General features: G+C 43.8%; 1 protein-coding gene across 1 annotated transcript; it reads left to right on the plus strand.

Moving 5' to 3' along the window:
- Nucleotides 1-3,565: 3,565 nt before the first annotated feature.
- LOC142912124 (uncharacterized) lies at nt 3,566-26,777 on the plus strand. The gene is made up of 10 exons (XM_076060442.1): nt 3,566-3,574; nt 4,561-4,792; nt 9,188-9,276; nt 9,827-10,169; nt 12,752-12,802; nt 20,263-20,413; nt 20,586-20,707; nt 21,272-23,805; nt 24,302-24,415; nt 25,281-26,777. The coding sequence occupies exons 1-10, from the start codon at nt 3,566-3,568 to the stop codon at nt 25,992-25,994; spliced, it is 4,359 nt and encodes a 1,452-aa protein (XP_075916557.1). The 3' UTR covers nt 25,995-26,777.
- The last annotated feature ends 1,178 nt before the right edge of the window (nt 26,778-27,955 follow it).

Here is a 27,955-nt window from a genome sequence, read left to right on the forward strand (position 1 = left end):
GTCGTGCTTGTTGACACTTTGTAGAAAGTCTCACGTGTTGTTACAGGTAAAAGGATTTTGTACAGTTTTGTATTAGGGTCCATCTGTGGATTACCATGTTATATACATGGCTCTCCGATTTGACCTTTGTGATAATGTGCCGGATTCATTTCTGAACCTTGCACGCATGCTGCCGACTACACCGTCACGCGATGAGTTATCATCGGGAAACCTTGACCCCTTTGGGTCAAATCTACTTATGAATGGAAATATTTGTGAGACTGGATTTGGTTGGATTTTGGTATCTTGACTAATGAAACATGATGAAATGCCATTATCACATCATGCCTCACTGGATGCACCGGTTGGTGTTACCCGCCAGTTTACAACTTGCAATTTATCAATCTTTGAAATAGCATGATCAACCGGACTACGCGTTGATTGTGTTTTGACCGACCGACTGTGTTGCTTTATATGGTTTCCAAATGTTGCTAAACCCTGTTTGTCTGGTATGCTTCTCTCTCTGTGTCCCCTGTTGTATCTGTGTTAGTTCCCCCCTACTTGGGTGTCTGTGTATACATCTGAGGTTGTGTCTCCCCTCTCTCTCGTAAACTTAGCTCTTCTGTACCTGATGATGGCTGCTTGTGTTGCAACCGAAACGTCGTACGCTATTATGTTATTTTATTATTTATTATTTATACGTGACTTTACTGATAAAAAAACAAAGAGTAACTACATTTTGCTTTGGCTCAGTTCGCCTGCAGATCATGTTTTTACCAGGCTATACTTAGCATTCATCCAGTAGAAAATTTATACTGAATGATGATGTGGATGATGATGATAATACTTATCCATGGGTGGAATATGCTATGCAAACATTCTTATTTTAAAAATGTTTTACTTTTAAGCAACTTGTATAAACATTGCAACCTAATTAATTTTAAAGGAAAATATTTCCCTCTCGTCACTTCACCGGCTGTGATTATATTTATCACTTGCATTCAGTGAAAAGGATGGATTGCTTTTAGATCAAAGTATTTACGCGCCATACTTGGCTTTATTGAGAAGATAGAGTTGGACCGTTCCGTTCTTCTGTGCAAAGTTGAAGTCTGCTTCGAAAAGCGTACGATGCTTTTTGTTGTTAAATCTTTTAAATTTGACTGCCTCGTTACTTGGTAGTAATGAGGAAGTCAAATTTCCTCTTGGAAATATGTGAATGGTTGGAGTAAGATTTCAATTGGTAAAAGGAGACCGGCAGTCTTATGAATAATACGAAGGGCTAAGATGCAGCCACTTTGTGTGACTATTTGAGTAGGACTGTGGTGGTCAGGCAGAGTTGGAGTTGGTCAGTTTAACACGTAGCAGGCTTTCGCGACCAATATCCATCATAGAGGTTTTTGGGTTAGACCGCATATAAATATATAAATGTTGTGTCGTGAAAACCCGCCACCACCCGACACAGCCAACTAGTAAGGGCTGTCGCGTAAACAGAACGTGGACGATTCGTCACTAGTACAGCACTCGTGTGTAGTGTATAGTGTAGTGTATAGTAGTGTATAGTGTAGTGTATAGTAGTGTATAGTGTAGTGTATAGCAGTGTATAGTGTAGTGTATAGTGTAGTGTAGTGTATAGTGTAGTGTATAGTAGTGTATAGTGTAGTGTCTAGTAGTGTATAGTGTAGTGTATAGTAGTGTAGTGTATAGTGTAGTGTATAGTGTAGTGTACTAGTACAGCACACCGGTGTGTTGGGGAGCCAAGCCACAACATTTACAATCTGAGTACGACGTTTTGCCAGTAATTACAACCAGCTTCATCAGGCGACATCCAGATTTGTGGAGAAGTCTTCCTGTCTCGTTCCTTACATAGAGGCATAGATGCGTTTACTTTTGATTTATAGCCAGGTCAGCCTATACTGTCATAGTTTTATGCAACTGTTTCCATATTTCCTACTTTATTGACACCAACACAAGTACAATTAAATTACAATAATGAAATGCTCTTAAACAGAGATATGGATAGATATTGGTAATTAGAGACATGTGTTTTCCATGATATCCAAATCTATTACGTATTTCCAATTCTACTCTGCATTGTTTAGTCTGAAATGTAATTTAAGCATGCTTAGCAACTGCAGGTGCTTTAATCCTGGGGATCAGTGAACAAGGCCTTGATCTTCTCTCCTGTGGTGGCTTTGCATTGTACACCAGGATCAGGGGCTAGTTTAGAATGTTTAGCGAGTATGTAAATGTTGTGAAAGCCCAATTGTACCAGAGGCCATGGTACATTAGTTGATATTCTACCAAATGACAAAACGTCTTAGATTTTATCTTGTGATGGTTGTTTATTGTATACTAGACACAGAGGCATATAGCTGGATACAGACCGATAACCTTTGGTGCATTTATTTTCATCTTACAAGTTTAACACGTAGGCTTTCGCGACCAATATCATTCATAATAAAGGCTTTTGGGTTGGATCGCGTTATTTATAAACGTGTCGTAACCCTTATTGTTAAATTAAATATATTGCAACTACAATTCCTTATAGGGGAAACTACTAGTAATTAATAACAATTGAATAATTACCAATCTATTATATAATTACAATACCCTCCCCCTATCCACCTCTAATCGCTGCGCCTGATATGAGTTAAATGATGACGTCACCCTACTGCTGCTCTATTTAAGACCGGGAGCAAGCGGAGAGGGCTTCACCATTCTGGCGAATTGCCCGATGATGCTGGATCTAATCACCAGCGAAACGTCGTATTCACAATGTTGTAAATTATGTTGTGGATTCACTCTTCTACGCGCAAATGGGCTAAAGTAGTGAACTAATTGTCTTTTACTCTTTGGTTCTATTCGGTAAAGTCACCACGTAGGTAAAAAAATAAAACAATAAAATTCTCACGACGTTTCGGCCACAACACAAGCGGCCTTCATCAGGTGAAGGGACCAGCCTGTCTAGAGGACAGCGCTGGAGTGAAACACAGCCACGCTCAGACTACGACCTTTAAGTTTGGCTGTGTTTCACTCCAGCGCTGTCCTCTAGACAGGCTGGTCCCTTCACCTGATGAAGGCTGCTTGTGTTGTGGCCGAAACGTCGTGATTTTTGTTGTTTTATTTTTTTACCTACTACGTGACTTTACCGAATAGAACCAAAGAGTATGGATCCTTGCAGTCACGAAAGCTTCAAATCTAGAATATTTTGTCTTTTGTGAACGTGACACATGTTTACTGCTTTGGCCATGTTGGGTGGTGGAGGGTTTTACGACACATTTATAAATAACGCGATCTCACCCAAAAACCTTTATCGTGAATCATACAAGTTACACGATGAATTTGCTTAGTTAGAGGCTCTCCCCAGGGGTACAAATGCATGCATCCTGTCATCCAGGATATATGGAATATTACACAGCATCATTTGTTAAGCAGGTTATATACTGGTGATGTGATCCAGAAATTCGAAACCAGCTTACTTTCTGAAATCATGCTTTGTCTGCACTGCTGGAAAATATTGGTCTGGAAGGTCCATAGGCAGAATGGATGAAACATCATTACAAAAAGGTTTTTGTTGGGACTGAGCATGAGCCCAGTACAGAGTCACAGTACAAGGGGGGGAACAGAAAGACAAAACATAATTTTACAGTCTGTGTATTATGTATTCATTACCCATGATCCTCCACCACAAACTTGAGTTTGTGTATAGTTTTTCTGTTTTCTGCTGCTAAATCCACCATAGCTTTAATGGTGCTGCTGTTCTCAACAGCTGGAAACAGCATTTGTTTAAAAGGGCAATCCACAAGGTCGAAACTGGTGCAGAGTTTTCCTGCAAAGGCAGAGGCCCCATTGGCTGAGAGACAAATACAATAACATTGGTATTTGTGTGAAGAGGTGGGCTTCCTGTCCCATTGAACCTCCACTACAGCACATCGTGAGGTTTTATACTGTAATTCAGACCAAGTGTAACCCAGTTTTAGTCCCCCTTAATCCACAGCCTAGCCCAGTATTTCATTTTTAAATGGAGAAATTTGATGAACGTTGACAGCTGGATCCTAAGAGGGTAAACGAAGAGGGGATTTGTTAACGACAGCGTTCAATTCGTCGATCCTCTACTTAAATCTCTTAATTCTAGATTTGAAGCTTTCGTGACTGCAAGGATCCATACTCTTTGGTTCTATTGGGTAAAGTCACGTAGGTAAAAAATAAAATAACAAAAATCACGACGTTTCGGCCACAACACAAGCGGCCTTCATCAGGTGAAGGGACCGTGCTGTCATGAGGACAGCGTTGGAGTGAAAACAGCCAAGCTCAGGTCATGGCCCATGCACCTCCTACGTACATCGTGCTCATGTTTATACTAATTCCTTTGTCAAAGCGTTTTGCTTCCTCCCACACAGCTTAAAGGACGCGACCTGGGCTTGGCTGTTTTCACTCCAACGCTGTCCTCGTGACAGCACGGTCCCTTCACCTGATGAAGGCCACTTGTGTTGTTGTGGCCGAAACGTCGTGATTTTTTTTACCTACGTGACTTTACAGAATAGAAGCAAAGAGTATTACATCACTTAATTTGTTTTTCAGCAAACGGTGCGGCTGAAGGTGAACTACTCGCGAGCGCGTAAGAAGACCGTAGTTCTGGCGAGCCCGCGCGTGGCCCTGCAAGCGCTGCTGCCCGACATCTGCAACGAGTGCGAGCTTGACGTCCACCACACGGCGCTGTTCGGGGACGCCAGCGAGACGGAGCTGCTCGATACGTCGTGCTCGCTGTCCGAGCTCGGCGTCAAGGAGGTGTACGCCGTCGACAGGAGCAGAGGTTTTGTTTTAACGTTACTTTTGAGCTGATGGAAAAGAACAAAAAATTCGTTTCGATTTGAAGCTTTCGTGACTGCAAGGATTCATCCTTCTTTGGTTCTTTTGGTAAAGTCACCGCCACGGAGAATGAGAATAAAATAATAAATTAATAAAATTAAATAACACAATAAAATTCTCACGACGTTTCGGCCACAACACAAGCGGCCTTCATCAGGTGAAGGGACGAGACTGTCTGGAGGACAGCGCTGGAGCCGCTTGTGTTGTGGCCGAAACGTCGTGAGAATTTTATTTTGTTATTTTATTTGATCAATTTATTATTTTATTCTCATTCTACGTGGTGGTGACTTTACCGAAAGAACCAAAGAATAAAAAATTCGTTTTATCATGGCGGTCCTTTATAAGGCTGGCTTAAAGCCTACCTTCCCTGCAGTTTCTTTTAGACTTGTCAATAGAACCTCCTGGTTATTGACCTAGAATTCATCTTCTTTGGTTCTTTCGGTAAAGTCACCACGTAGAATGAGAATAAAATAATAAATTAATACAATAAAATAACACAATAAAGGTCAGATGACAGGTCTGTTCCTTTCACCTGAAGAGGGCCACTTGTGTTGTGGCCGAAACGTCGTAAGAATTTAATTGTGTTTTATTAATTGATTATTTTATTCTCATTCTACGTGGTGACTTTACCGAAAGAACCAAAGAAGAGGCATCCTTGCAGTCACGAAAGCTTTAAATCGAAATTTGACCTAGAATTGTTTATTTTATCGGTATGACTTTTAAGATAACAATTTGTTTTAGACGTCTGTATATATGTGTGTATGTGTTCATGTGCGACTATATTTTGTACATTACAGGCCTATATATAACGCGTAAAAATGTTTCTTATATCATCATGCAATACATTTTTTTTTACATTTCATTTTGATGCCTTCCACACTACCCTGATATACTTGGAAATAATTCTGTTCTCATTTCAATCGTTCTGATGTACAGTCTATTGTCTAAATTTTGATTTAAAGCTTTCGTGACTGCAGTAATTCATATTCTTAGCTCTTTCGGTAAAGTCACGTTGAAGGGAAACAATAAAATATATTTTAAACAAAATATATTTTATTATCTTATTGTTTCCCTTCAACGTGACTTTACCGAAAGAGCTAAGAATAGTCTATGGTCTGTTTATGGTTTTTTTCTGAGATTCCAAATGCAATGACACTTGTCTTCCTTTCACGTACTTTTATCATTATTACAGTTCATTTGGAATCGCGGACCCCCATGTGGTGATGGTTCAAACCGTGTGCACCTTCTGAAGTTTTAATTTTTTGATATTCTACTCATTTTTTCACCTCTAAAGTTTTCAGACATCGGTATATCTTTTGGGTTTCAAGGTATTTTACTTGTCAGCGTCCTGGAAATATGCCCTGGTCATCTGACTTTCAGTTTTGATACCCCCCCCTCCACTATAATAAATAGCCTTGCTGTCCACGTAGAGGTCTCTTACAAGTATATTCTAGTTGCTGTGCCTACTTTTGTGACAGTGTTCATAACTGCTAGCATTTTTAAAGTAAATAGTGCACGTGGCACCTGCTCAAATATCTCTAGTTAGATGCTGATGTGAGCATTGCTTGAAATCAGTCCGCCCGGCAAACTCTCTCAGTCTGCTCACTCTCGGTCTAGTTGCCTCTGGTTCTTTCGGTAAAGTCACCACCATGTAGAATGAGAATAATAAGATAATAAAATAACACGATAAAATTCTCACGACGTTTCGGCCACAACGCAAGAGGCCGTCTTCAGGTGCTTAAGGTTGTGTGAAATCCCTCCCCGTAGAGGTTAAATTTCGATTTAAAGCTTTCGTGACTGCAAGGATTCATCTTCTTTGGTTCCTTCGGTAAAGTCACCACCACCACGTAGAATGGCCGAAACGTCGTGAGAATTTTATTGATGGTGACTTTACCGAAAGAACCAAAGAAGATGAATCCTTGCAGTCACGAAGGCTTCAAATCGAAATTTAGTCGCCTCTGCCTCGTGCTAATTTGTGTCAGTAGGCAAAGCGCATGCATTGGCTTCGAACCTAAAGCCGCCGTGATTGGATTTCTCTGTCGTTCCTTTGGCTACCCATGCATAGCAAAGGAGGTCTCATAATGTAAATGCTCACCCCGAGCCCTCGATACTCTGATGGTGCGCTGTTTTTGAGTTGCACGCCTTTTGGCGTCTTCTGGTCCAACACCAATGGAGACTAGGCTCTAAGAAAAGCCGTCTCGCGTGTGGACCAATCAAATTCAAGGACAGTGCCAATATTATTATCAGAGTTGTCTTTTTGTTTGCATTTTGACTGCTTGTGTTGTGGTTATTGCAAACACGATGCCTTGAATAAAGGTGTCAGTTTTTGTGCCAGTTAAAAAGGTAAAACCTATTACTATATCTTGTTACTGGCAAAGGAGGTCTCATAATGTAAATGCTCACCCCGAGCCCTCAATACTCTGATGGTGCGCTGTTTTTGAGTTGTACGCCTTTTGGCGTCTTCTGGTCCAACGCCAGTGGAGATTAGGCTCTAAGAAAAGCCGTCTCGGGTGTGGACCAATCAAATTCAAGGACAGTGCCAATATTATTATCAGAGTTGTCTTTTTTGTTTGCATTTTGACTGCTTGTGTTGTGGTTATTGCAAACACGATGCCTTGAATAAAGGTGTCAGTTTTTGTGCCAGTCAAAAGGGTAAAACCTATTACTAATGCAGAGGATTGTTCGTGTTATTTGTTTGTGCGTGCGTGCGTGCGAGTTTATGAGCTGCATGTTTGGGCTTGCTGGCTGCTGGAATCGAGCACGGAATGTTCACACGTCCCGTGTGCGGCCACCATGTGGGTGAACTGACTTCTTGGCCGCATTAATAATGGCTTGGGAGGCTTAGAATGTCCGTGCTTGGACAGCTCCATGGTTACCGTGACGGGCTGCAAGTTTCAACCCCTTGGCACAACCAGCGCCGTTCTCTGCTGCGCGCTTTGCTGCATTTTGTGTGCCACCAGCGCCACCCGGTGGGAAATTGAAGAAGTGTAAAATATATAAGCTTAGCTCTTTCGGTAAAGTCACGTTGAAGGGAAACAATAAAATAATAAAATATATAAAACAATAAAAATTCTCACAACGTTTCGACCATAACACAAACGGTCATCATCAGTTGTGAAAACGTGAGAATTTTTATTGTTTGATATATCTTTTTTATTACTTTATTGTTTCCCTTCAACGTGACTTTACCGAAAGAGCCAAGAATATGAATCACTGCAGTCACGAAAGCTTTAAATCGAAATTTAAGTGTAAAATATTTTAATTTTTTTACAATCCTGCCATCTAGTGGAGAAGTATTGTTACAATGAACAATGTGAACGCTCCGTAGAGGTGTACCTAAAAAAATATATATACACAAGTATGGTGTAATATGCATGTTTATATCAACATTTAATAAACACCTTGATAATTTTGGTACGTGCGTGAAAATAGTACACCTTTTGCAATTTGAAGTTTCTTGGGTTTCAAGCGTCGTACAATTAATAAAAAATAGACCACGTATTGAAAGGCTTAATTAATTTAACTTTAATAATAGTTGGGTTTTCCCCTTTTTTCTGGCAACAAAACTGAAACCTTTTTAACAAGGATTCATGCCTACTGCATTAACCACAATACCTGCAGTCAAAATGCAAACAAAAAACATACTATGATAATATATGGTGCATTGTGCTTGAAACTGATTGGTGCACAGGTATTGTGGTTAATGCAGTAGACATGAATCCTTGTAAAAAGGTTTCAGTTTTGTTGCCATCAAAAAGGGGAAAAACCCTATTATTATTACATTTTGGAACTGGCAAAGGAGGTCTAATGATAATTTAACTTTGTGTTGCATCTGCAAAAACTACGGACCGTTCACTGTGAAGCGAATTCGCTGCGTGTCATCCCTGTTGCTATATGCACATTAACGCTCAGGTAATGGAAACCTTCACCTGTGGATGTTCTAGATTTGAAGCTTTCGCGACTGCAATGATCCATACTCTTTGGTTCTATTCGGTAAAGTCACGTCACAAACAACAACAAAATAAAAATTGAAAAATTCTCACGACGTTTCGGCCACAACACAAGTGGCCTTCATCAGGTGAAGGGACCCTGCTGTCATGAGGCCAGCATTGGAGTGAAAACAGCCTCCCACACAGCTTAAAGTACGCGACCTGGGCTTGGCTGTTTTCACTCCAACGCTGTCCTCGTGACAGCTCGGTCCCTTCACCTGATGAAGGCCGCTTGCGTTGTGGCCGAAACGTTGTGAGAATTTTTAATTTTTTTGCTTGTTACGTGACTTTAGCGAATAGAACCAAAGAGTACCCTGTGGATATATTGAGTGGCTCTCTTTGCGTTACAGAGCTGGGCCATGACCTGAACGACAACGCAGACCTCCCGGAGAAAAAACACAAAGGGCTTTGGAGCTTTTTGCGGCCAAAGATAAAGAAGGTCAGTACGTGACACACTTGCACCCCTGCGTATTTGAAATTGAGCAGTGGTTTTTCTTGCCGTGGTGTTCTCTTGTGACTTCATTAAACGGTGTGTTATTCTCTTGTCGAGAGGAGTGTCATGTGTAGATACACGGAGACATGTTTGTAACAAGATATAGTAATAGGTTTTACCCTTTTGACTGGCACAAAAACTGACACCTTTATTCAAGGCATCATGTTTGCAATAACCACAACACAAGCAGTCAAAATGCAAACAAAAAAGACAACTCTGAAAATAATATTGGCACTGTCCTTGAATTTGATTGGTCCACACCCGAGACGGCTTTTCTTAGAGCCTAGTCTCCACTGGTGTTGGACCAGAAGACGCCAAAAGGCGTACTAAAAGGGTAAAACCTATTCCTATATCTTGTTTCTGCAAAGGAGGTCTCATAATGTAAAAGGTTTCAGTTTTGTTGCCAGAAAAAAGGTTGAAAAACCCCCTATTATTATTACATTTTGGCTACTGGCAAAGGAGGTCTAACGATGTAAACCTTGTGTTTCCTGCTCAGAGCCCTCCAGGCCAGCCGCGCCTCGCACAGGAGACCGGAAGAAGCCGGTCACCCCCTCCCGCACCGTTGGCCTCGCCTTCGACCCGGGCCGCTGGAGCCACGTCGCCGCTCGGCACGCTGCGGCGTCGCACCAAGCCCCGTGCGCCTCCTCCTCCTCCTCCCCCCCCATCCACCACCGCCCGGGGTACGCAGGCTGCCGGCCCCGAGCCGCCGCCTCCGCTTCCGAGATCTGCCCCAGAACAGGCGCGGCCGGCGGCGTTGTTGTTGTTGTCGCAGCCTGGATCCACTCCTCCTGTGCAGCCTGGCGTGGAGAACGAGCGTCGAAGGCGGAGCAGCTCCGCACGTGAGAGAGAGAGAGGGCTCTCACGTGCTCACATTTTCCATTTTTTTTATTTTTATCAAGTGCCCTTTATAGTTCTATCGATTCAAGGCCGATTTTTTTTTTTTACGACGGAGCGGCTCTTTTTGGCCCTGTTCAAAATGCGGGAATTTAAGCTGTGCCATCGGGCAAACGTTTTGATTTAAGCGAAAAAGTATGTCTAAAAAAAGCTTCTGTTCGTTTCGTCTTGGTAACAACCTGCAAGCATCTCGGGGAGCAAAAAGTGAAATTCCATTGCTTTTAGTGCAGTGAACTGCTTAGGCACAATACCTAAACTTAAACACATTCTCCTGCGGAGGGAGGAGCTGGTAGGAACGTTGTTGGGTTGCTCGGTCAATGGCCAGGGTCAACGGCGGCACCACCACGTGGTGTGTTCCGTAAATATGCCCGACTTTGAGGGCAGGCACAAGCCGGCGTGAGTAGGTTAAACGTTGAGTTTTATAAGGGCACCACGGGGTGACCAGCCCCTCCCCAGCCAGCCCCACCCCCCACGCAGCCCCTCCCCACCCAGCCCCTCCCCACCCTCCCCTCCCCACCCAGCCCCTCCCCACCAGCCCCTCCCCACCCTCCCCTCCCCACCCAGCCCCACCCCTCCCATGTTTGGATGCGCGACAGACTGACACAATAATAATCTCCTGTGGGCTGGTGGTGTAGTAACCAGGAGGTTCCTACACAGTATCATCACCTAGCCGATTTGTCAACATCATGTTTACACAGGGGAGACGGTAAGCGAACACGTTCCAATCGTGCATGCGGTTTTGTTTGGCTTCAACTGTCTTCTTTCAACAAGACCTCTGCTGCTACACATTTACCTTGTGAGCCCCACTATTTCCAGATTTGAAGCTTTCGTGACTGCAAGGATTCACCACACTCTGTGTTTTTTTCAGCAAAGTAACGACGTAGTTAAAAAACAAATAAATGATAAAACAACTAAATTAAATCACGACGTTTCGGAGGCAACACCAAGCTCCCTTCTTCAGGTGGAAACCGTCACAGCTGTATCAAGCAATTTTACCGTGACGATTTCCACCTGAATTTCTGTATGAAGTTGAGGCAGAAATTTTACCGTGATGGTTTCCACCTGAATTTCTGTATCAAGTTGATGCAGCAATTTTACCGTGACGGTTTCCACCTGAATTTCTGTATCGAGTTGATGCAGCAATTTTGCCGTGACCTGTGTCCACCTGAATTTCTGTATCAAGTTGATGCAGCAATGTTGCCGTGACGATTTCCACCTGAATTTCTGTATCAAGTTGATGCAGCAATATTACCGTGATAGTTTCCACCTGAATTTCTGTATCAAGTTGATGCGGCAATGTTGCCGTGACGGTTTCCACCTGAATTTATGTATCGAGTTGATGCAGCAATTTTGCCGTGACGGTTTCCCCATGAAGACGGAAGCTTGGTGTTGCCCCCGAAACGTCGTGATTTAATGTAGTTGTTTTATTTATTTTATTTTACCTACGTCGTGACTTTACCGAAGAAACACAAAGAGTCTATGAGCCCCACGATGTCTGTCGTCAGTCAAAGCACCGTTTGTAATATGATGACAAGGTGAAATATTTAATTGGCGACTTATTTTTGAGGACATCAACACAGAATGTATCATCATTGTTACGCTTAATGAAGGGTTGAAGTCGTGGAATGTTAAAGTGCCTAACCCAGTAATGTTTCCGGGGTTTAATGTCCTCGCGAAGCAATAGTGAATTATGTTTAAGAGATTTGGCCGGGATGAATTGTTCATCGACCAAACGAAATTATTTTTTTTATTATTGTGAAGAGAGACATTTTGCAATTTTGGGGTGCCATCAGAATCTTTATTTAGACTGGAGAAATCTGATGAACTGTGAAGCTCATTTTCACAGATGGCCAGTAAAAGGGATGAAATATTTTACATTATGAGACCTCCTTTGCCAGTAACAAGAAATAGGTTTTACCCTTTTAACTGGCACAAAAAACTGAAACCTTTATTCAAGGCATCGTGTTTGCAATAACCACAACAAACAAAAAGACAACTCTGATATTATTATCAGAGTTGTCTTTTTGTTTGCATTTTGACTGCTTGTGTTGTGGTTATTGCAAACATGATGCCTTGAATAAAGGTGTCAGTTTTTTGTGCCAGTTAAAAGGGTAAAACCTATTACTATATGGATGAAATCTTGTCTTGTTGTGATAGATTACACAGAAATGTGCCGCACTATGGCATCGTACCGTGCAATGTGTTGTGATGGGAGTTGCATGCTGTCAGTTGTGTTCTTGTTAGTCAGGTGGCATCACAATCCAACAGTCATCCAATCAGTGAGCAAGTTGGTCCAGTGAGCATGTACATAGTGTGTATATGTATATATGTGATTGTGAGTGAGTGTATGTGAGTACTTATGTGTATGTGTGTGTGCGTGCATGCATGTGACGAACATGTTTTATATTAACAGCCAGCTGCTGTTTGAACCTTAAAGAATTCACTTGACCGGTTATGGGTAAGTCAAATGTGCTGATGCTAATGAATGGCATTCACATGTATGGAAATGTTGTTTTGTGTTTCTCAGCCTCCGCTCAAAGTTCTGGGCGCTTACCGTTAAAGGATGAAAATGAAGAAGGTAAATATTGTAAAATGCACAGCTTCATTGGAATAGATGGCTCTGTATAAGCAGTATGGAGGCCAGAAGTAATTTTAATCCAATAAACTGTTTCTTTAAATGGTTGTTCATTTAGATATCTTGTGATCAAAATTGTAATCGTGTTCCGACAATTGGCTAATTATTACGCTACTTTGATAAAATATGTTATTTATTAAGAGTTTTTTTAGGGCATAATTCAGATATAAAATTGACTTTCATACTGCAGAATAATGCTTACAAGGTAAAACAACTGCATAACCTTGCAGCAGGGGCACCATTTCCTTTGAAAGTGTGTGGATTAATTGAAGGATCTTTTGAAAGTCCTTTAACCTTCCCGGTCCTCATTTTTCCACGAAAATGTTGACAGGCTGTGGAGCAAACAGCCTGCCAAAATACCAACAAAAAAAACATTCGAATTAGTGATTTACATATTATTATTAATTTACATATGTTCCATGCAATTTCAGACTAACTTTATTCCAGCTGGCAAAGCCAATTGAGCTCAGCGGCTCTTTAACAAGGACAACCAATTGGATTTTTTTAAAATCTTTTATTTGGCTGGCACATATAACTGGCTGTCAAACATCTCTTGTGGAATCTCATAAGGTATATCATCTTACACAACTGCTCATACATATGTTGAACACGTACGTATGTTATGTTTTCAACCTGTGTTTGAGCTGTGAATCTTTGTTTAAAGGGCAGTTGTGGTGCTTGTAACGTAACATATTCAACTCGTTTAAAGTGGTAGTGTGAGTGTACGTTATAGATTTCGGAATGAAAGCTCTTGGATACTCCACCAAGTGCTCTATTTTTTATTTCATTGGCTACCTATGTTCTAAACGACACCATTACCTTATTGTTTGGTTGTTGATGATGTTTTGTAAAACTGGAATTTGGATTTCCAATGGACAAACAGGTCAAGCATTGTATGTTTGACATTAACGTGACGTTCTGTTTGAATCCAAACAATATTTAACGTATGTATGTAGAAATTATTTCACACCGTACGTAGCCAGACGTGATTGACATTAACGTGACGTTCTGTTTGAATCCAAACAATATTTAATGTATGTATGTTGCAATTATTTCACACCGTACGTAGCCAGACGTGATTGACATTAACGTGACGTTCTGTTTGAATCCAAACAATATTTAATCTATGTATGTTGAAATTATTTCACACCGTACGTAGCCATACGTGATTGACATTAACGTGACGTTCTGTTTGAATCCAAACAATATTTAATGTATGTATGTTGCAATTATTTCGCACCGTACGTAGCCAGACGTGATAATGTGAGGTGCTAATCAATTGCGCTTTTGATGGAAGCATTATTGATTTAAAATACACGTAAATTCTGAAAGCTTGCACAAATTTAAATTTCAAATGCGCATACAAGTTGATGTTTATTACGTCAAAAAAACTCACAAGCAATTTCTTCTGCCAATGTTGGACTCGTACTTTTGCTTACCGTTCGTGTAAGTTGACTCTTTTCATGCACAATTTGTACATTTCAGCAAGTCTGTTCTCCATAGTTCATTTAGTTCCATAGTTTCATTTATGTGGTATAGCCCTGTGAGCCATCCGGCTCTTGAATCGGGTGCAACCGCAACAAACAAAAACATGAACAAGAAAACATCTTAAAGTGACTTTGTGTGTGACTTTGCAAACAGAAAATCCAGGAAAAAAACATCAAAATATTCCTGAAATAGCACCGTACACCACCAACGCTGTGTGCAAAAATCCCAGTGGGATGCAAGTCAAACAACAACAACCACAAGACAACTTAGATTAAGGCCATCAGTCTAACTCCGTACTACAATAAACAAAAACATGGCCAAAACCAAAAAAAACTTTTCGAAATCACCAAAATAAAAGCCATAAATGCAATGTAACGGTGACCAGATGTCATCATTGGCCACGGTGTTTATTCTGGTTGTTGTACAGCACACTTGGCCAAAAGCTCTTTTTGTTGAACAAAAACTTCACACGAAACCCCCAGAGCAGATGCCCTGAGATCACAATGGGAACGCCTTTTATGCCTCCTCATTCATGGAGCCCCACGGCCTCGCAGTATAAATACTGCCTCGCTATAGAAATAGGTTTTACCCTTTTAACGGGCACAAAAAACTGACACCTTTATTCAAGGCATCATGTTTACAATAACCACAACACAAGCAGTCAAAATGCAAACAAAAAGACAACTCTGATAATAATATTGGCACTGTCCTTGAATTTGATTGGTCCACACCTGAGACGGCTTTTCTTAGAGCCTAGTCTCCACTGGTGTTGGACCAGAAGACGCCAAAAGGCGTACAATACTAGTGGAGACTAGGCTCTAAAGAAAGCCGTCTCGGGTGTGGACCAATCAACTTCAAGGACAGTGCCAATATTATTTTCAGAGTTGTCTTTTTTGTTTGCATTTTGACTGCTTGTGTTGTGGTTATTGCAGACACGATGCCTTGAATACAGGTGTCAGTTTTTTGTGCCAGTTAAAAGGGTAAAACCTATTGCTATATCTTGTTCCTGGCAAAGGAGGTCTCATAGTGTAAACGCTGCCCCGCTGTTTGCCTTTATTCGAAGCAACCCGCGCACTGATGACACGTTCACGTCGGAGAAAATCCGTTGGTTTGCAAATTGCTTGCTCGTGGAAATGCCGAACAGCACGGCGAAAGAGTGCCATTCGTCCGCGTTCAAAAATTACTCTACGCTTTGCGTTTTGTGGATTTTAATAAGACATCTTTGTGGTGTTGAAGACGTAAATGAAAAGAACCCGATTTTTTTTTCACCCCCCAAGTGCTCTTACACAGCGTGATAGTTTGCGCGAACTTTAACGATTTTGTCCGAGAAAATGGATTCACGTCACTCGTTGAAAAAAATAAAAAACATTAAATTTAGATTTAAAGCTTTCGTGACTGCAGTAATTCATATTCTTAGTTCTTTTGGTAAAGTCACGTTGAAGTGAAACAATAAAATAATAAAATATATATAACACAATAAAAACAATTCTCACGACGTTTCGACCATAACACAAACGGTCGTCATCAGGTGTGTCGGTTTGCATAAATTTATTTATTTTTAAACAGTGTATTTGTAGTGAGTTCGAATTAGGTGCACACACGACTCCTTGGGAGGCAGCGCTGATTTATTAGAACGGTAAGTAATATAACACTGCACATAAGGTGGTGACCACCAACCTACTCTAGCTAACACATACTTCTCAAATACTCTAGCGTGACCCAGCGAGGTGGGCTACTGCCAGGTCCGCTGACTGGAGGCTTGACTCTTCTTGGCGTCTTCACGATGCATCTTCGTTCTTGATACGGGCAGCCTCGAACCTCGTGAGGAGGCTGCTTATATGGGCCTCGGCGTGCCCGGGCCCCACCCCGGCCACGCCTCCCTTCGAGAACCCTCTCGAAGCCCCCCTGCTGTCCACGTGCCCTCCGAGGTGCCTCCTAGGCCCCCAGTCACGTGTCCAGCCGGGGTCACAGAGAGTGCCACGGCCTCACACCACCCTCGTGGCCTCCCGGAGCCCAGAACCGGCCCTGACGTCATTCCCGCCTCCAGCCGGGATGACGTCATGCGTGTGTGTAGACCCGCGTGGTCATGACGCTCCCCCGCATAGTGACGTCACGCTTGTGCGTGTGTACACAGTAGTGATTCTACAATCACTACATCACCCTCCCCCATGTAAAAAAACCAGCCGTCTCGGCTGTGACAATACAGAAAAAAAACAGTGTGCCTCCAACAACAACGTCAACAAACAACCGGCGACCGACAATAATCACCCCGAGAAACATATGTACACACACCGAGAGGAGGGGAAGGGAAGAATGTATGGAATGAGGGGAACCAACAACAACATGTACACCAAAAGAACTGGTCAACCCACTTATCCCTTAGCACAGCCCATCCGTGTGAATTTGTACGCATGCACCAACATATGAATGTGGCTGCTTGACAACGGTGTAGGCAATCAACAAGGTGTGAGAGTCATGGACAGCGGCCAGTCTTCAAACGAATTCGCGTGGCCGAGCCTCCAGGGGAGGCGAGCACGCTCTCCCTGGAGGTCCTGGGGGAACTTGAAAAAGGCCCAAAAAGGGCACGGCCCCTCCCCAGAAGTTGGGCAACAGGATGAGCAGGAGTGACGTACGGGCGCTCCACTCTCCCCTTCAAGTCCACATCCGGTCAGCATAACCGGCGACTCCAAGGGCGGCAGGTGCAGGAATCCTGTGACAAGGAGAAACCACCTCCTGAGGCACAGCACCACAAGCCCACGCCTCAGCTCGTCGGACACGACAGCCACCCGGCCCAGGGAAGTGGAGATGATCGTATTCCGCCCGGCGGAAGAAATAAAAACAAAAATACATAGATTCCGATGCGTTGGATGCACAACCAACACCGGTAAATCAAACAAAAACCACACAACCACCCCATAGATGGCAGGGTCTCACACCGCCCTGTTACCGTTCCACCCCACAGGTGGCAATAGGGCGAAGACCGAAAGTCTAACACCCACCTACAAACACCACTTAACATTCCGGACGTCTCCCTACGTCCCAGGTCAAGAAGTCGCACTTCAGGGTCGACCCATGTACTGGCTCAAGGAAGTCACTCTTCAAGGTCGAGCCAGTATGCTGCAACCAAAGGTACAACCGTTGGATGTTGTACAACATCCCGGGTCAAGGAAGTCATGCTTCCAGGTTGACCCATGTACTGGGCAAAGAAGTCGCACTTCAGCGTTGCCTCAGTATCTACATTTTTTGTAAAAAAAAATGTTAAATCGACGTGACAAAAAAAATGCCTGCTCTTGCCCAGAAATGGTTCACACAAATACCCATGCACGCACAAAATGGCGGCCGCATGCACGAGCCGCATCCCCTGCGGTTTACCGCGCTCGCACAAAATGGCGGCCCCACGCGCGTTTTCCGCGCTCGCACAACTCAGAAGCCCTCCCTTGAAGGCCAACCCAGACATCTCATGCCACTCGGTAGCACCCCCCGCCTTTCCGACGCGCACGTGTCGGCCGTATTGGGGGAATTATAACCCAGTCTCTCTCCAAGACTCGCATCGCAGCATGTAGCTGTTCCGACCGAGCTGAGAAGACACAAGAACACCTCTCTCCAGGACTCGCATTGCAGCAATCAGCTGTCCCAACCGGGTTGAGAGGACACACCAACCCCTCTCTCCAAGCCTCGCATTGCAGCATTTAGCTGTACCAACCGAGCTGAGCGAGCAACTCACCACAAGCTCCCTGAGCCTCTGGCTCACTGTCTCAGACGCGCCTCAGAGTGTCTCGATCTCCGGGCCGCCAGGTCAAGCCATCAGCCACAGCATGACGGGACCTCACTCTCCGAGTCATGTGAGCGAACTGCCCACTAGGATAGACACGCCACGGAGTGTCTCAATCTCCGGGCTGTCAGGTCAAGCCGTCAGCCACACCATGACGGGACCACACTCGTGTCAACACGCAACAATGACAGGGGGGCATTCTGGTCAGGATCTTTGGCCCAGATTAGCCACAGCCAGCAGCACAATCCAAATCACTGGCACCATGTCACCATCACAATTTAACGATCCGCAACAAGGATCACAACAATGTACGTCACAACCCGTATCAGTGCAGAGAGACAGTCTATGCAGTACACACAGTCCACACATCGCGATCTCGAGAAAAATCCCATACAATCAACACTTCGTTAACAAATGTGGCACAAGCTATATATTAACAATCACGAACAAAGCTCCATACAAAGCATACATTGTTAACACTCACAAGCAAAGTTTCGCAGTCACACATTGACAACATTCACGAGCGAAGCGCCATACTGTATACGCAAAAACAATCGCGACTCCGCAACGGCAATCAAACAAAGTGTCAACAAATCATTAACCCGGCAATTCACTGGATCTTAACGGAGCCCGAGACCCCCCACATAGCCGAATTAATAATTAACTGGCTCCTTAAGATAACAATCCTGACGCCGTACTTAACACTGTTACAAAGCAGACACACGCACGGGCGCCGCGTCAATCTACCACGCACCCAACCCAACTAACACGCTTCGCAACCCAGCGAGTAAAAAAAAAAACACCTAATCGCAACCCGGCGCACGCAAGATGGGTGAAGTGTGTTTTTAGGGCCGGGTGCATTGTGTCACGACTCGCCTGAGAGGCCGTGAGGAACGGAGGCTGCACTGTGGAACTTGAAGACTCTTGGATGGTGAGCACAGGATGCCACCAAGACGGCCCAAGATCTCCCTCCACAGGCGTTGAGAATGGCGGGAGCGGCGTTTTGGCGGGAACCGCGTCCCGACCGCCCGCCAAGATGGCGGCCGCGCGTGCACCCTGCGCGCGCGAATTTCCCGCCCAGGCACCCGCAGCAGCAGCAGCGGCGGCGGCGTCCTCTCTCCTCCAGCTCCGTCGCTCTCTGTCTCGATGGCGGCGAAGCAGCGACGTGATGTGCGTGCTGCTGCCCCGCCTGCAGCGCCATCTCCCTCCTTCACCGAGGCTGCAGAACCCCGGGGCTGCCCCGAAGATGATCGTCTCGCCTCCTCGTCGTGTGAAAGTGAGCAGGTAAGTTGTAGTAATCGTGCACATATTACACTGACTAGGATAACACCTAACGTTATTTATTTTTCCGCAACTTCTGACACCAAATGTAGTGAGTTCGAATTAGGTGCACACACGACTCCTTGGGAGGCAACGCTGATTTATTAGAACGGTAAGTAATATAACACTGCACATAAGGTGGTGACCACCAACCTACTCTAGCTAACACATACTTATCAAATACTCTAGCGTGACCCAGCCAGGTGGGTACTGCCAGGTCCGCTGACTGGAGGCTTGACTCTTCTTGGCGTCTTCACGATGCATCTTCGTTCTTGATACGGGCAGCCTCGAACCTCGTGAGGAGGCTGCTTATATGGGCCTCGGCGTGCCCGGGCCCCACCCCGGCCACGCCTCCCTTCGAGAACCCTCTCGAAGCCCCCCTGCTGTCCACGTGCCCTCCGAGGTGCCTCCTAGGCCCCCAGTCACCTGTCCAGCCGGGGTCACAGAGAGTGCCACGGCCTCACACCACCCTCGTGGCCTCCCGGAGCCCAGAACCGGCCCTGACGTCATTCCCGCCTCCAGCCGGGATGACGTCATGCGTGTGTGTAGACCCGCGTGGTCATGACGCTCCCCCGCATAGTGACGTCACGCTTGTGCGTGTGTACACAGTAGTGATTCTACAATCACTACATATTTATAAAAACATTTTTTTATTTTTTATATATATTATTATTTTATTGTTTCCCTTCAACGTGACTTTACCGAAAGAACCAAGAATATAAAAAACATTGCTCAACGTTCTGAAGTACGTCACGGTGTTCATATCCGCAATGTTTAACGGACCTCGTTCATCTACGTCGTTGGACGTTGATTACCGCCGCAGAAACATCTTTGAACGAGGGTGCTGGAATGGGCGGCGATCCCGATGTCACAAGGCAACAGCCCGAAGCGTCGTCGCCCCGTACGCTCGAACAAGGACCCACCGCCAAGTCTGAGACGCAGAAGACTTTCTGCGTCACATCTCAACAAGCTGGGTAAGGCGTCGCAACCCATTCCTCTTCGGGCAGATTTGCTCTTTTTTTACACGCGACACACTCCTTTCATTTTAATTTAGATGCGTTGAAAACGCTGCCACGTCACGCGTCCTGTCACGCACTAGAACACGTTCCCCACGTCGGTCTGTGCCGTCTGTTAATGTCGGCGCAGGGCCGTAGCTGATAACGCGGTGCAAGGAGGCCCGTCAGACCTGGCGCAGGCTGACGCCGGTGCCGCAGCAACGGCTGAATTGGACGAGTTAATTGCTGAACTTGAAATAGGGCTGACGACGGGTGAGCGCTTTCACACACAAAACGGTTAGTCGCGGAAATAAGAATAACGAAGCACAATACTTAACAATTTCGATTTAAAGCTTTCGTGACTGCAAGGATTCATCTTCTTTGGGTCTTTCGGTAAAGTCACCACGTAGAATGAGAATGAAATAATAAAATGATAAAATAAAATAACACAATAAAATATCTCACGACGTTTCGGCCACAACACAAGTGGCCTTCTTCAAGTGAAAGGAACAGACCTGTTCAGGTGAAAGGAACAAAACAAACCTGTTCCTTTCACCTGAAGAAGGCCACTTGTGTTGTGGCCGAAACGTCGTGAGAATTTTTTGTGTTATTTTATTTTATTATTTTATTCTCATTCTACATGGTGACTTTACCGAAAGAGCCAAAGAAGACTACTTAACGTGTGATAAAATTCAGTGTTGTTTCATAAAGCGTGCAATGAGCGAAAAGCAAATGAGTGATAATATTACCATTAAAAAAAAAATACGTGGAATAATTGGGGTGTGGCATTTGTGATTTAAACATTATGTAAAAAATATGCTTTTGTCTTGTTTGCAGATGATGACTCGAGGTCTAAGAGTGGTCCCCGCAACGTGGAAACTGTAAAAATAAATAAAACAGAGGCTGACGTTGATTCTACTGTAGAGCCGGTTAAAAAGCCAGAACCAGCCCTTCCAGATTCAACAGTGATGAAAGCCACTGCGGACAGCAGCTCCGATAAAACTGATAAAGTCGACGTGAACGATGAGACAAATGCCAATGTGGCAACAGATGTCAACAGAGGACCTTCAGAAAAACCTTTGCAGTTTCTCAAAGCTCGCGATGATGTGCAAAGAATGGAAGCAGCCGATGGAAACGAGGCTGGAAACGCGCCGCAGGTTTCTGCCGAGCCACCCGTTACTCAGACAAAGAATGGTAATGAAGCGAAAGTCGATTTCCTTGCCAAGGTTCGGGAATCTGCCTTGGCCCAGCAACTTGACCGTAAATCCAAACCTGCCCTTTGTGGGTCTTTTACTGGGGCCACCGCAGAAGCGTCTGGTTGTGTCGTGGGTGAACAAGACCCCGGACGTAAAAGGTTACCCGTGGCTTTCCCTGACACGTCCACCAAACCCAATAGTGAGTTAAGCAGGGCAGGAAGGCGTGGTGGAGGAAGTCTAAAGTGCCTGGATAAAATGCCCGTTAAAAACGAAACCTTTCTAAATGCGCACGTGGAGAAAATCCCCGTAGTGCATGCCAAATCTGTGGACAAGCAAGTAAAGAGTATACCTGTGGAGCGACAGGATGCATCATCCGAACAGCATACGGAACAACTGGTAACACGCCAACACAAGACGCACGTGGAAGAGTCTGTATTGATCCAGCCAGTGGAAATCCGTCAAGAAATTGCCGGCGCTAGAGAAGAAATAGTTGAGCCAGACAAAGTTTGCAAGGTTATTGCAGAAGCAAGGCTAACTAAAAGTGAAAAAGTATCCGAAATAAATGAAACTTCACAGCCAGTAATGGACCAGTCAAATGAGCCTGGGGCTTCGATGCAAAACAGAATTTTTCACAAGACTCGATCAATTTCAAAAGAGCGACGTGCACCTGAAGTTGAATGTCAAAATCATTCTGCTGAAACATCTTCTCCAGTTTTTCCTGTCTGTAAGCAGCCTTCAGATCGTTGGAGGTCCACAAATGAAATCACCAGAGATTACCTTCCTAAAGTGGGATTGACCACTTACAGAATTGTTCCTTCCAAGCCAGTCATAAGACCAAAACCTGGAACAGCTGATGTCCCATTCCTTCTACCAGCTTATAAAACAGAACCCGGCAAGACTGAAAATGCTACTGCAACCAATGCTACAAAAGAAATCAAAGAAACGTTGAAATACTACTCAACAGCGAAGATCGGTGACATTACAACCAATCCACAACAGCATACAGCACATCAGTCACCGGTGATTCCTCTACCATTAATTCCCCCACCAGTGATTCCTCCACCATTGATTCCCCCACCAGTGATTCCTCCACCATTAATTGCCCCACCAGTGATTCCTCCACCATTAATTCCCCCACCAGTGATTCCTCCACCATTGATTCCCCCACCAGTGATTCCTCCACAATTAAGTCCTCCACCAGTGATTCCTCCACCATTAATTCCCCCACCAGTGATTCCTCCACCAATGATTCCTCATTTATCAGGGCTCTCAATTGTGGCTCGCCCATTCCAGAGGTCCCATTCCCTCCAGTGTACTACGGAGGCAATATCTCAGCAACACTCTGCCACCGAGCCACTTGCCAGCACTGCCACATCTCCACCACCACTACCACCACCACCATCGAGCTCAAAGCAAGATGCATTTTTCCGTCCCGGCAGGAGGGCCTCCAGCATCTACGTGGCATCTGCCATTGCCAAGAGAACAGCCTACAAGGCCATTGATGCTCCGAATGAAACTTACAGTGGCACAACCACAACAAATACAACACCTGTACATGCTTTGCCACCAATTCAGGTAAATTGGGAACAGGATGAGCTCACGATTCCACCACCACCACAGTTTTCTATGGAAGAAAATGCCAACATTCCAAATGCTCCAGGTGACCCGGGGAAGGTGATTATTATAACCGAGGCACCACGAGTTCATCAATGGAAGCCAAAACTATTCAGACCAGTCAGTTTCCCAAGCGTCATGTTCAAAAATGACAAACCATCTAGCGTGAGTGTAGCGTCGAGTCATTCAGAGTCTAAGAACGCCGTTTTTCCTGTCAAGTCACCACCTCCGGTGAGTCCTAAACCAAGTAGTGGAAACCCTTTTAATGTAAAATCAGCCACTAACTCATCTCAAATTCAGTCCGTTCTCAGTTCTCCAAAATCCACCGACGCAAGTCCTTTCCATCAGCCTCCCACAGTTTTAAATACCACTGGAACTGCACTGGAAAGTCTCAGTCTTATTCACGGGCAGAGGAAACCATCAGGTGAAGACAGCGGTCCGTTTGGACCGATGCTGAAGTTAAAACCTGTGGTGCAAACACCAATTGTGAAGGATAACAATGCACATGGTTCCCTAATGGAAGCGCTTCAGTCTACAGACAACGTGGGCACATTGAGAAAGGTCAGCCTGCTTTGTCTACATCGTCACATTTAAAATATTGTAATAAATATGGAAAATGTTGTGTTTAGCCTAAATTAAATGTGATTCGTTTATTTAAAAAAAAGTATTTGTAGAACCTGCATTGTTAACCATGATTGCACATGTATAATTAAAGTTATCTTAAACATTTTGATTTAAAGCTTTCGTGACTGCAGTAATTCATATTCTTAGCTCTTTCGGTAAAGTCACGTTGAAGGGAAACAATAAAATAATAAAATATATATAAAACAATAAAAATTCTCACGACGTTTCGACCATAACACAAACGGTCGTGTTATGGTCGAAACGTCGTGAGAATTTTTATTGTTTTATATATTTTTTTATTATTTTATTGTTTCCCTTCAACGTGACTTTACCGAAAGAGCTAACAATATTATATTAAACATTTACCTTGCTAACGTGAAACGTTGTACAACATTTCCGTAAATGTTCTGGTCGCTGTTCCGTTATATTCTAGGTTTCGGGTGAACATCTGCAGGCAATGCTGGCAGCTGTAGACAGTGAGGCAGAGAGAGATGCTCGCATTTCTGCCGCTGTTCCATCAGGCGCAGGAGGGAAACGACTGAGAAAAGTAAGTGGGAATGCAAGTGACAGCTGTGTATTTAATTTTGATTTAAAGCTTTCGTGACTGCAGGGATTCACATTCGTGGTTCTTTCGGTAAAGTCACCACCACGTAGAAGGGAAACAATGAATAATAACAATAAAATTCTCACGACGTTTCGACTGCAACACAAGCAATCATCATCAGGTGTGGTTTTCACGTCGTGAGAATTTTATTGTTTTGTTTTTTATTATTTTATTGTTTCCCTTCTACGTGACTCGGCCTCAAATGAGTACCCGGTGCGGTGTGTAAACATTAGCACGTGCTAACATCACTTGCTCCAAGAGTCAGTGACAGCTGTACAGGGTGGGGGAGGGTGGGGATATTTGTGTCTCGTGTGTGTGTGTCTCGTCTTTGTGTCTTTGATTTCCCATGCAGTGTATAAACAAAGCAAGTGCCATCCGTTCATTTGCTTTGGCCAAAGTGATTTTTTTAATTAAAAGTTTCTGTACGATAGGGATGTATGTGCCCGCGTGGGACACTTACCTTCAAAAATCTCAGATCATAGGAAGCCATTCCGCAATGACTAATGAGAAAGTCGGGGATAATCGAGGATAATAGGAAGAATAGGGCCGTGGATAATGGAACTTTTGTGAACCTGACAGCTGTTGCAAATTACACGAATCACGCATATTAGGGCCTATTTGTCTTGCTCCCATTAATACATTAACAAAAACGTCCTTCAACATAATTTTCTTTGAGCTTGAGGATGTACGTTTGCACGGCATCGAACAATGGCGTGATTTGTCTGAACTTGAAGTGTTGTTACCCCAGGTAGCACAAGTCTTGGTGTCTCGTTGACTGCTGTGTTCTACTGTCTTCTGGTTTCCATAGACCCCATCTGCAGCAGCAGCGGCAGCAGCAGAAGACGAAGAACTGGTGTCTCAGCAGTTGAGAGAAGCCGACTCGGGCGACTCAGCCACAGTGCGGCCACGGCTTGCACCTGTGCATTCTCCTCCAGTCCCCATAGCCCCACCACCTCCTGTCATCCTTGTGGGTAACGGGGCCACAGGTACAGAGCGTAGGCCCGAGGATGCACGTCTGGCCATGCTTGATGCCATCCGATCCGGCAGTTGTGCTGGCATGCCTAAGAAGGTGATTGTAACTGAGCCACCACGAGTTCACCAGTGGAAGCCGAAACCATTCAGACCAGTCAGTTTCCCAAGCGTCTTGTTCAAAGATGACGAGCCATCTAGCGTGAGTGTGGCGTCGAGTCATTCAGAGACTAAGAACGCCGTTTTTCCTGTCAAGTCACCACCTCCGGTGAGTCCTAAACCAAGTAGTGGAAACCCTTTTAATGTAAAATCAGCGTCTAACTCGTCTCAAATTCAGTCCGTTCTCAGTTCTCCAAAATCCGCGGTCGCAAGTCCTTTCCATCAGCCTCCCACAGTTTCAAATACCACTGGAACTGCACCGGGAAGTCCCAGTCTCATTCACGAGCAGAGGAAACCATCAGGTGAAGACAGCGGTCCGTTTGGACCGATGCTGAAGTCAAAACCTGTGGTGCAAAAACCAAAGTTTAATGTGACGGACGTGAAAAAGGAATAGCCTATTCCCACCGCGGGGCTTAGGGCGTGCCAGGCGTCAAATATTTTTCGACGTGAACCCCACCGTTCGAGAGGCAAATCCCTCGCGTATATAAAAGAAGAAAGCTAAGAAAGAATGGAAGATGTTTCTATTTAAAGCTTTCGTGACTGCAAGGATTCATCTTCTTTGGTTATTTCGGTAAAGTCACCACCACGTAGAATGAGAATAAAATAATAAATTAACAAAATAAAATAACAAATTCTCACGACGTTTCGGCCACAACACAAGTGGCCTTCAGGTGAAAGGAACAGACCTGTCGGGACGACAGAGCTTCAACGAACGTTGTTAAGATTCGAGGCGTCTTTTAAGCTGGTTTAGAGAAGAGAGGCACCTTGACAAAGGGGTTTACATATCAATGCTAAATTCTCCTGTTTGATATGTAAACCCCTTTGTCAAGGTGCCTCACTTCTCCCAACCAGCTAAAAAGTCGCTACGAATCTTAACAACGTTCATTGAAGCTCTGTCGTCCCGACGGGTCTGTTCCTTTCACCTGAAGACGGCCGCTTGCGTTGTGGCCGAAACGTCGTGAGAATTTTATCGTGTTATTTTATTATTTTATTATTCTCATTCTACGTGGTGGTGACTTTACCGAAAGAACCAAAGAAAATGGAAGATGTGTCCATTACGTTATACTGTACTCATGTGTTCAATAGAAAATGTTGGGAGCGTTTGTCCCTTTTTACATTTTGGAGGTTTAATGATGCGTTTCGTGTTGATATACGAATAAACACTTGATGCAGCCTGTTTCGTTTTATGCCCTGTGTGTCGGTGCATACAGAAACCAGCACGTACGAGCGCTGTGCCGTATACCCATTGCAGAGTATCTGCATTAAGCGACAAAGAGTTGCATGTTCATACTGTTGAACATATACGGTAATGCAGATATTGGGGATGTTTATTTTTCTGTGCATCCGTTTGTAAATGTTAGGTAACCGGCACACAAGAGCGTGTGCAGTTCTACAGGTTTATTGTATTTACCACTGAATTCTACAGTAGTATTGTATTTACCACTGAATTATACAGTTTTATTGCATTTACCACTGAATTCTACAGTAGTATTGCATTTACCACTGAATTCTACAGTATTATTGCATTTACCACTGAATTATACAGTATTATTGCATTTACCACTGAATTATACAGTATTATTGCATTTACCACTGAATTATACAGTATTATTGCATTTACCACTGAATTCTACAGTAGTATTGCATTTACCACTGAATTCTACAGTATTATTGCATTTACCACTGAATTATACAGTATTATTGCATTTACCACTGAATTATACAGTATTATTGCATTTACCACTGAATTCTACAGTAGTATTGCATTTACCACTGAATTCTACAGTAGTATTGCATTTACCACTGAATTCTACAGTTTTATTGTATTTACCACTGAATTCTACAGTTGTATTGCATTTACCACTGAATTCTACAGTAGTATTACATTTACCACTGAATTCTAAAGTGGTATTACATTCACCACTGAATTCTACAGTTTTATTGCATTTACCACTGAATTCTACAGTTGTATTGCATTTACCACTGAATTCTACAGTAGTATTGCATTTACCACTGAATTGTACAGTAGTATTGCATTTACCACTGAATTCTACAGTAGTATTGCATTTACCACTGAATTCTACAGTATTATTGTATTTACCACTGAATTCTACAGTAGTATTGCATTTACCACTGAATTCTACAGTAGTATTGCATTTACCACTGAATTCTACAGTATTATTGCATTTACCACTGAATTCTACAATAGTATTGCATTTACCACTGAATTCTACAGTGGTATTGCATTTACCACTGAAATCTACAATAGTATTGCATTTACCACTGAATTCTACAGTTTTATTGCATTTACCACTGAATTCTACAGTAGTATTACATTTACCACTGAATTCTACA

This window comes from Petromyzon marinus, unplaced genomic scaffold (genome assembly GCF_048934315.1).
Source record: "Petromyzon marinus isolate PM22_M1 ecotype Great Lakes invasive population unplaced genomic scaffold, UKy_Petmar_22M1.pri1.0 PM_G_Scaffold_19, whole genome shotgun sequence".
In the NCBI taxonomy this organism is placed as follows: domain Eukaryota; kingdom Metazoa; phylum Chordata; class Hyperoartia; order Petromyzontiformes; family Petromyzontidae; genus Petromyzon; species Petromyzon marinus.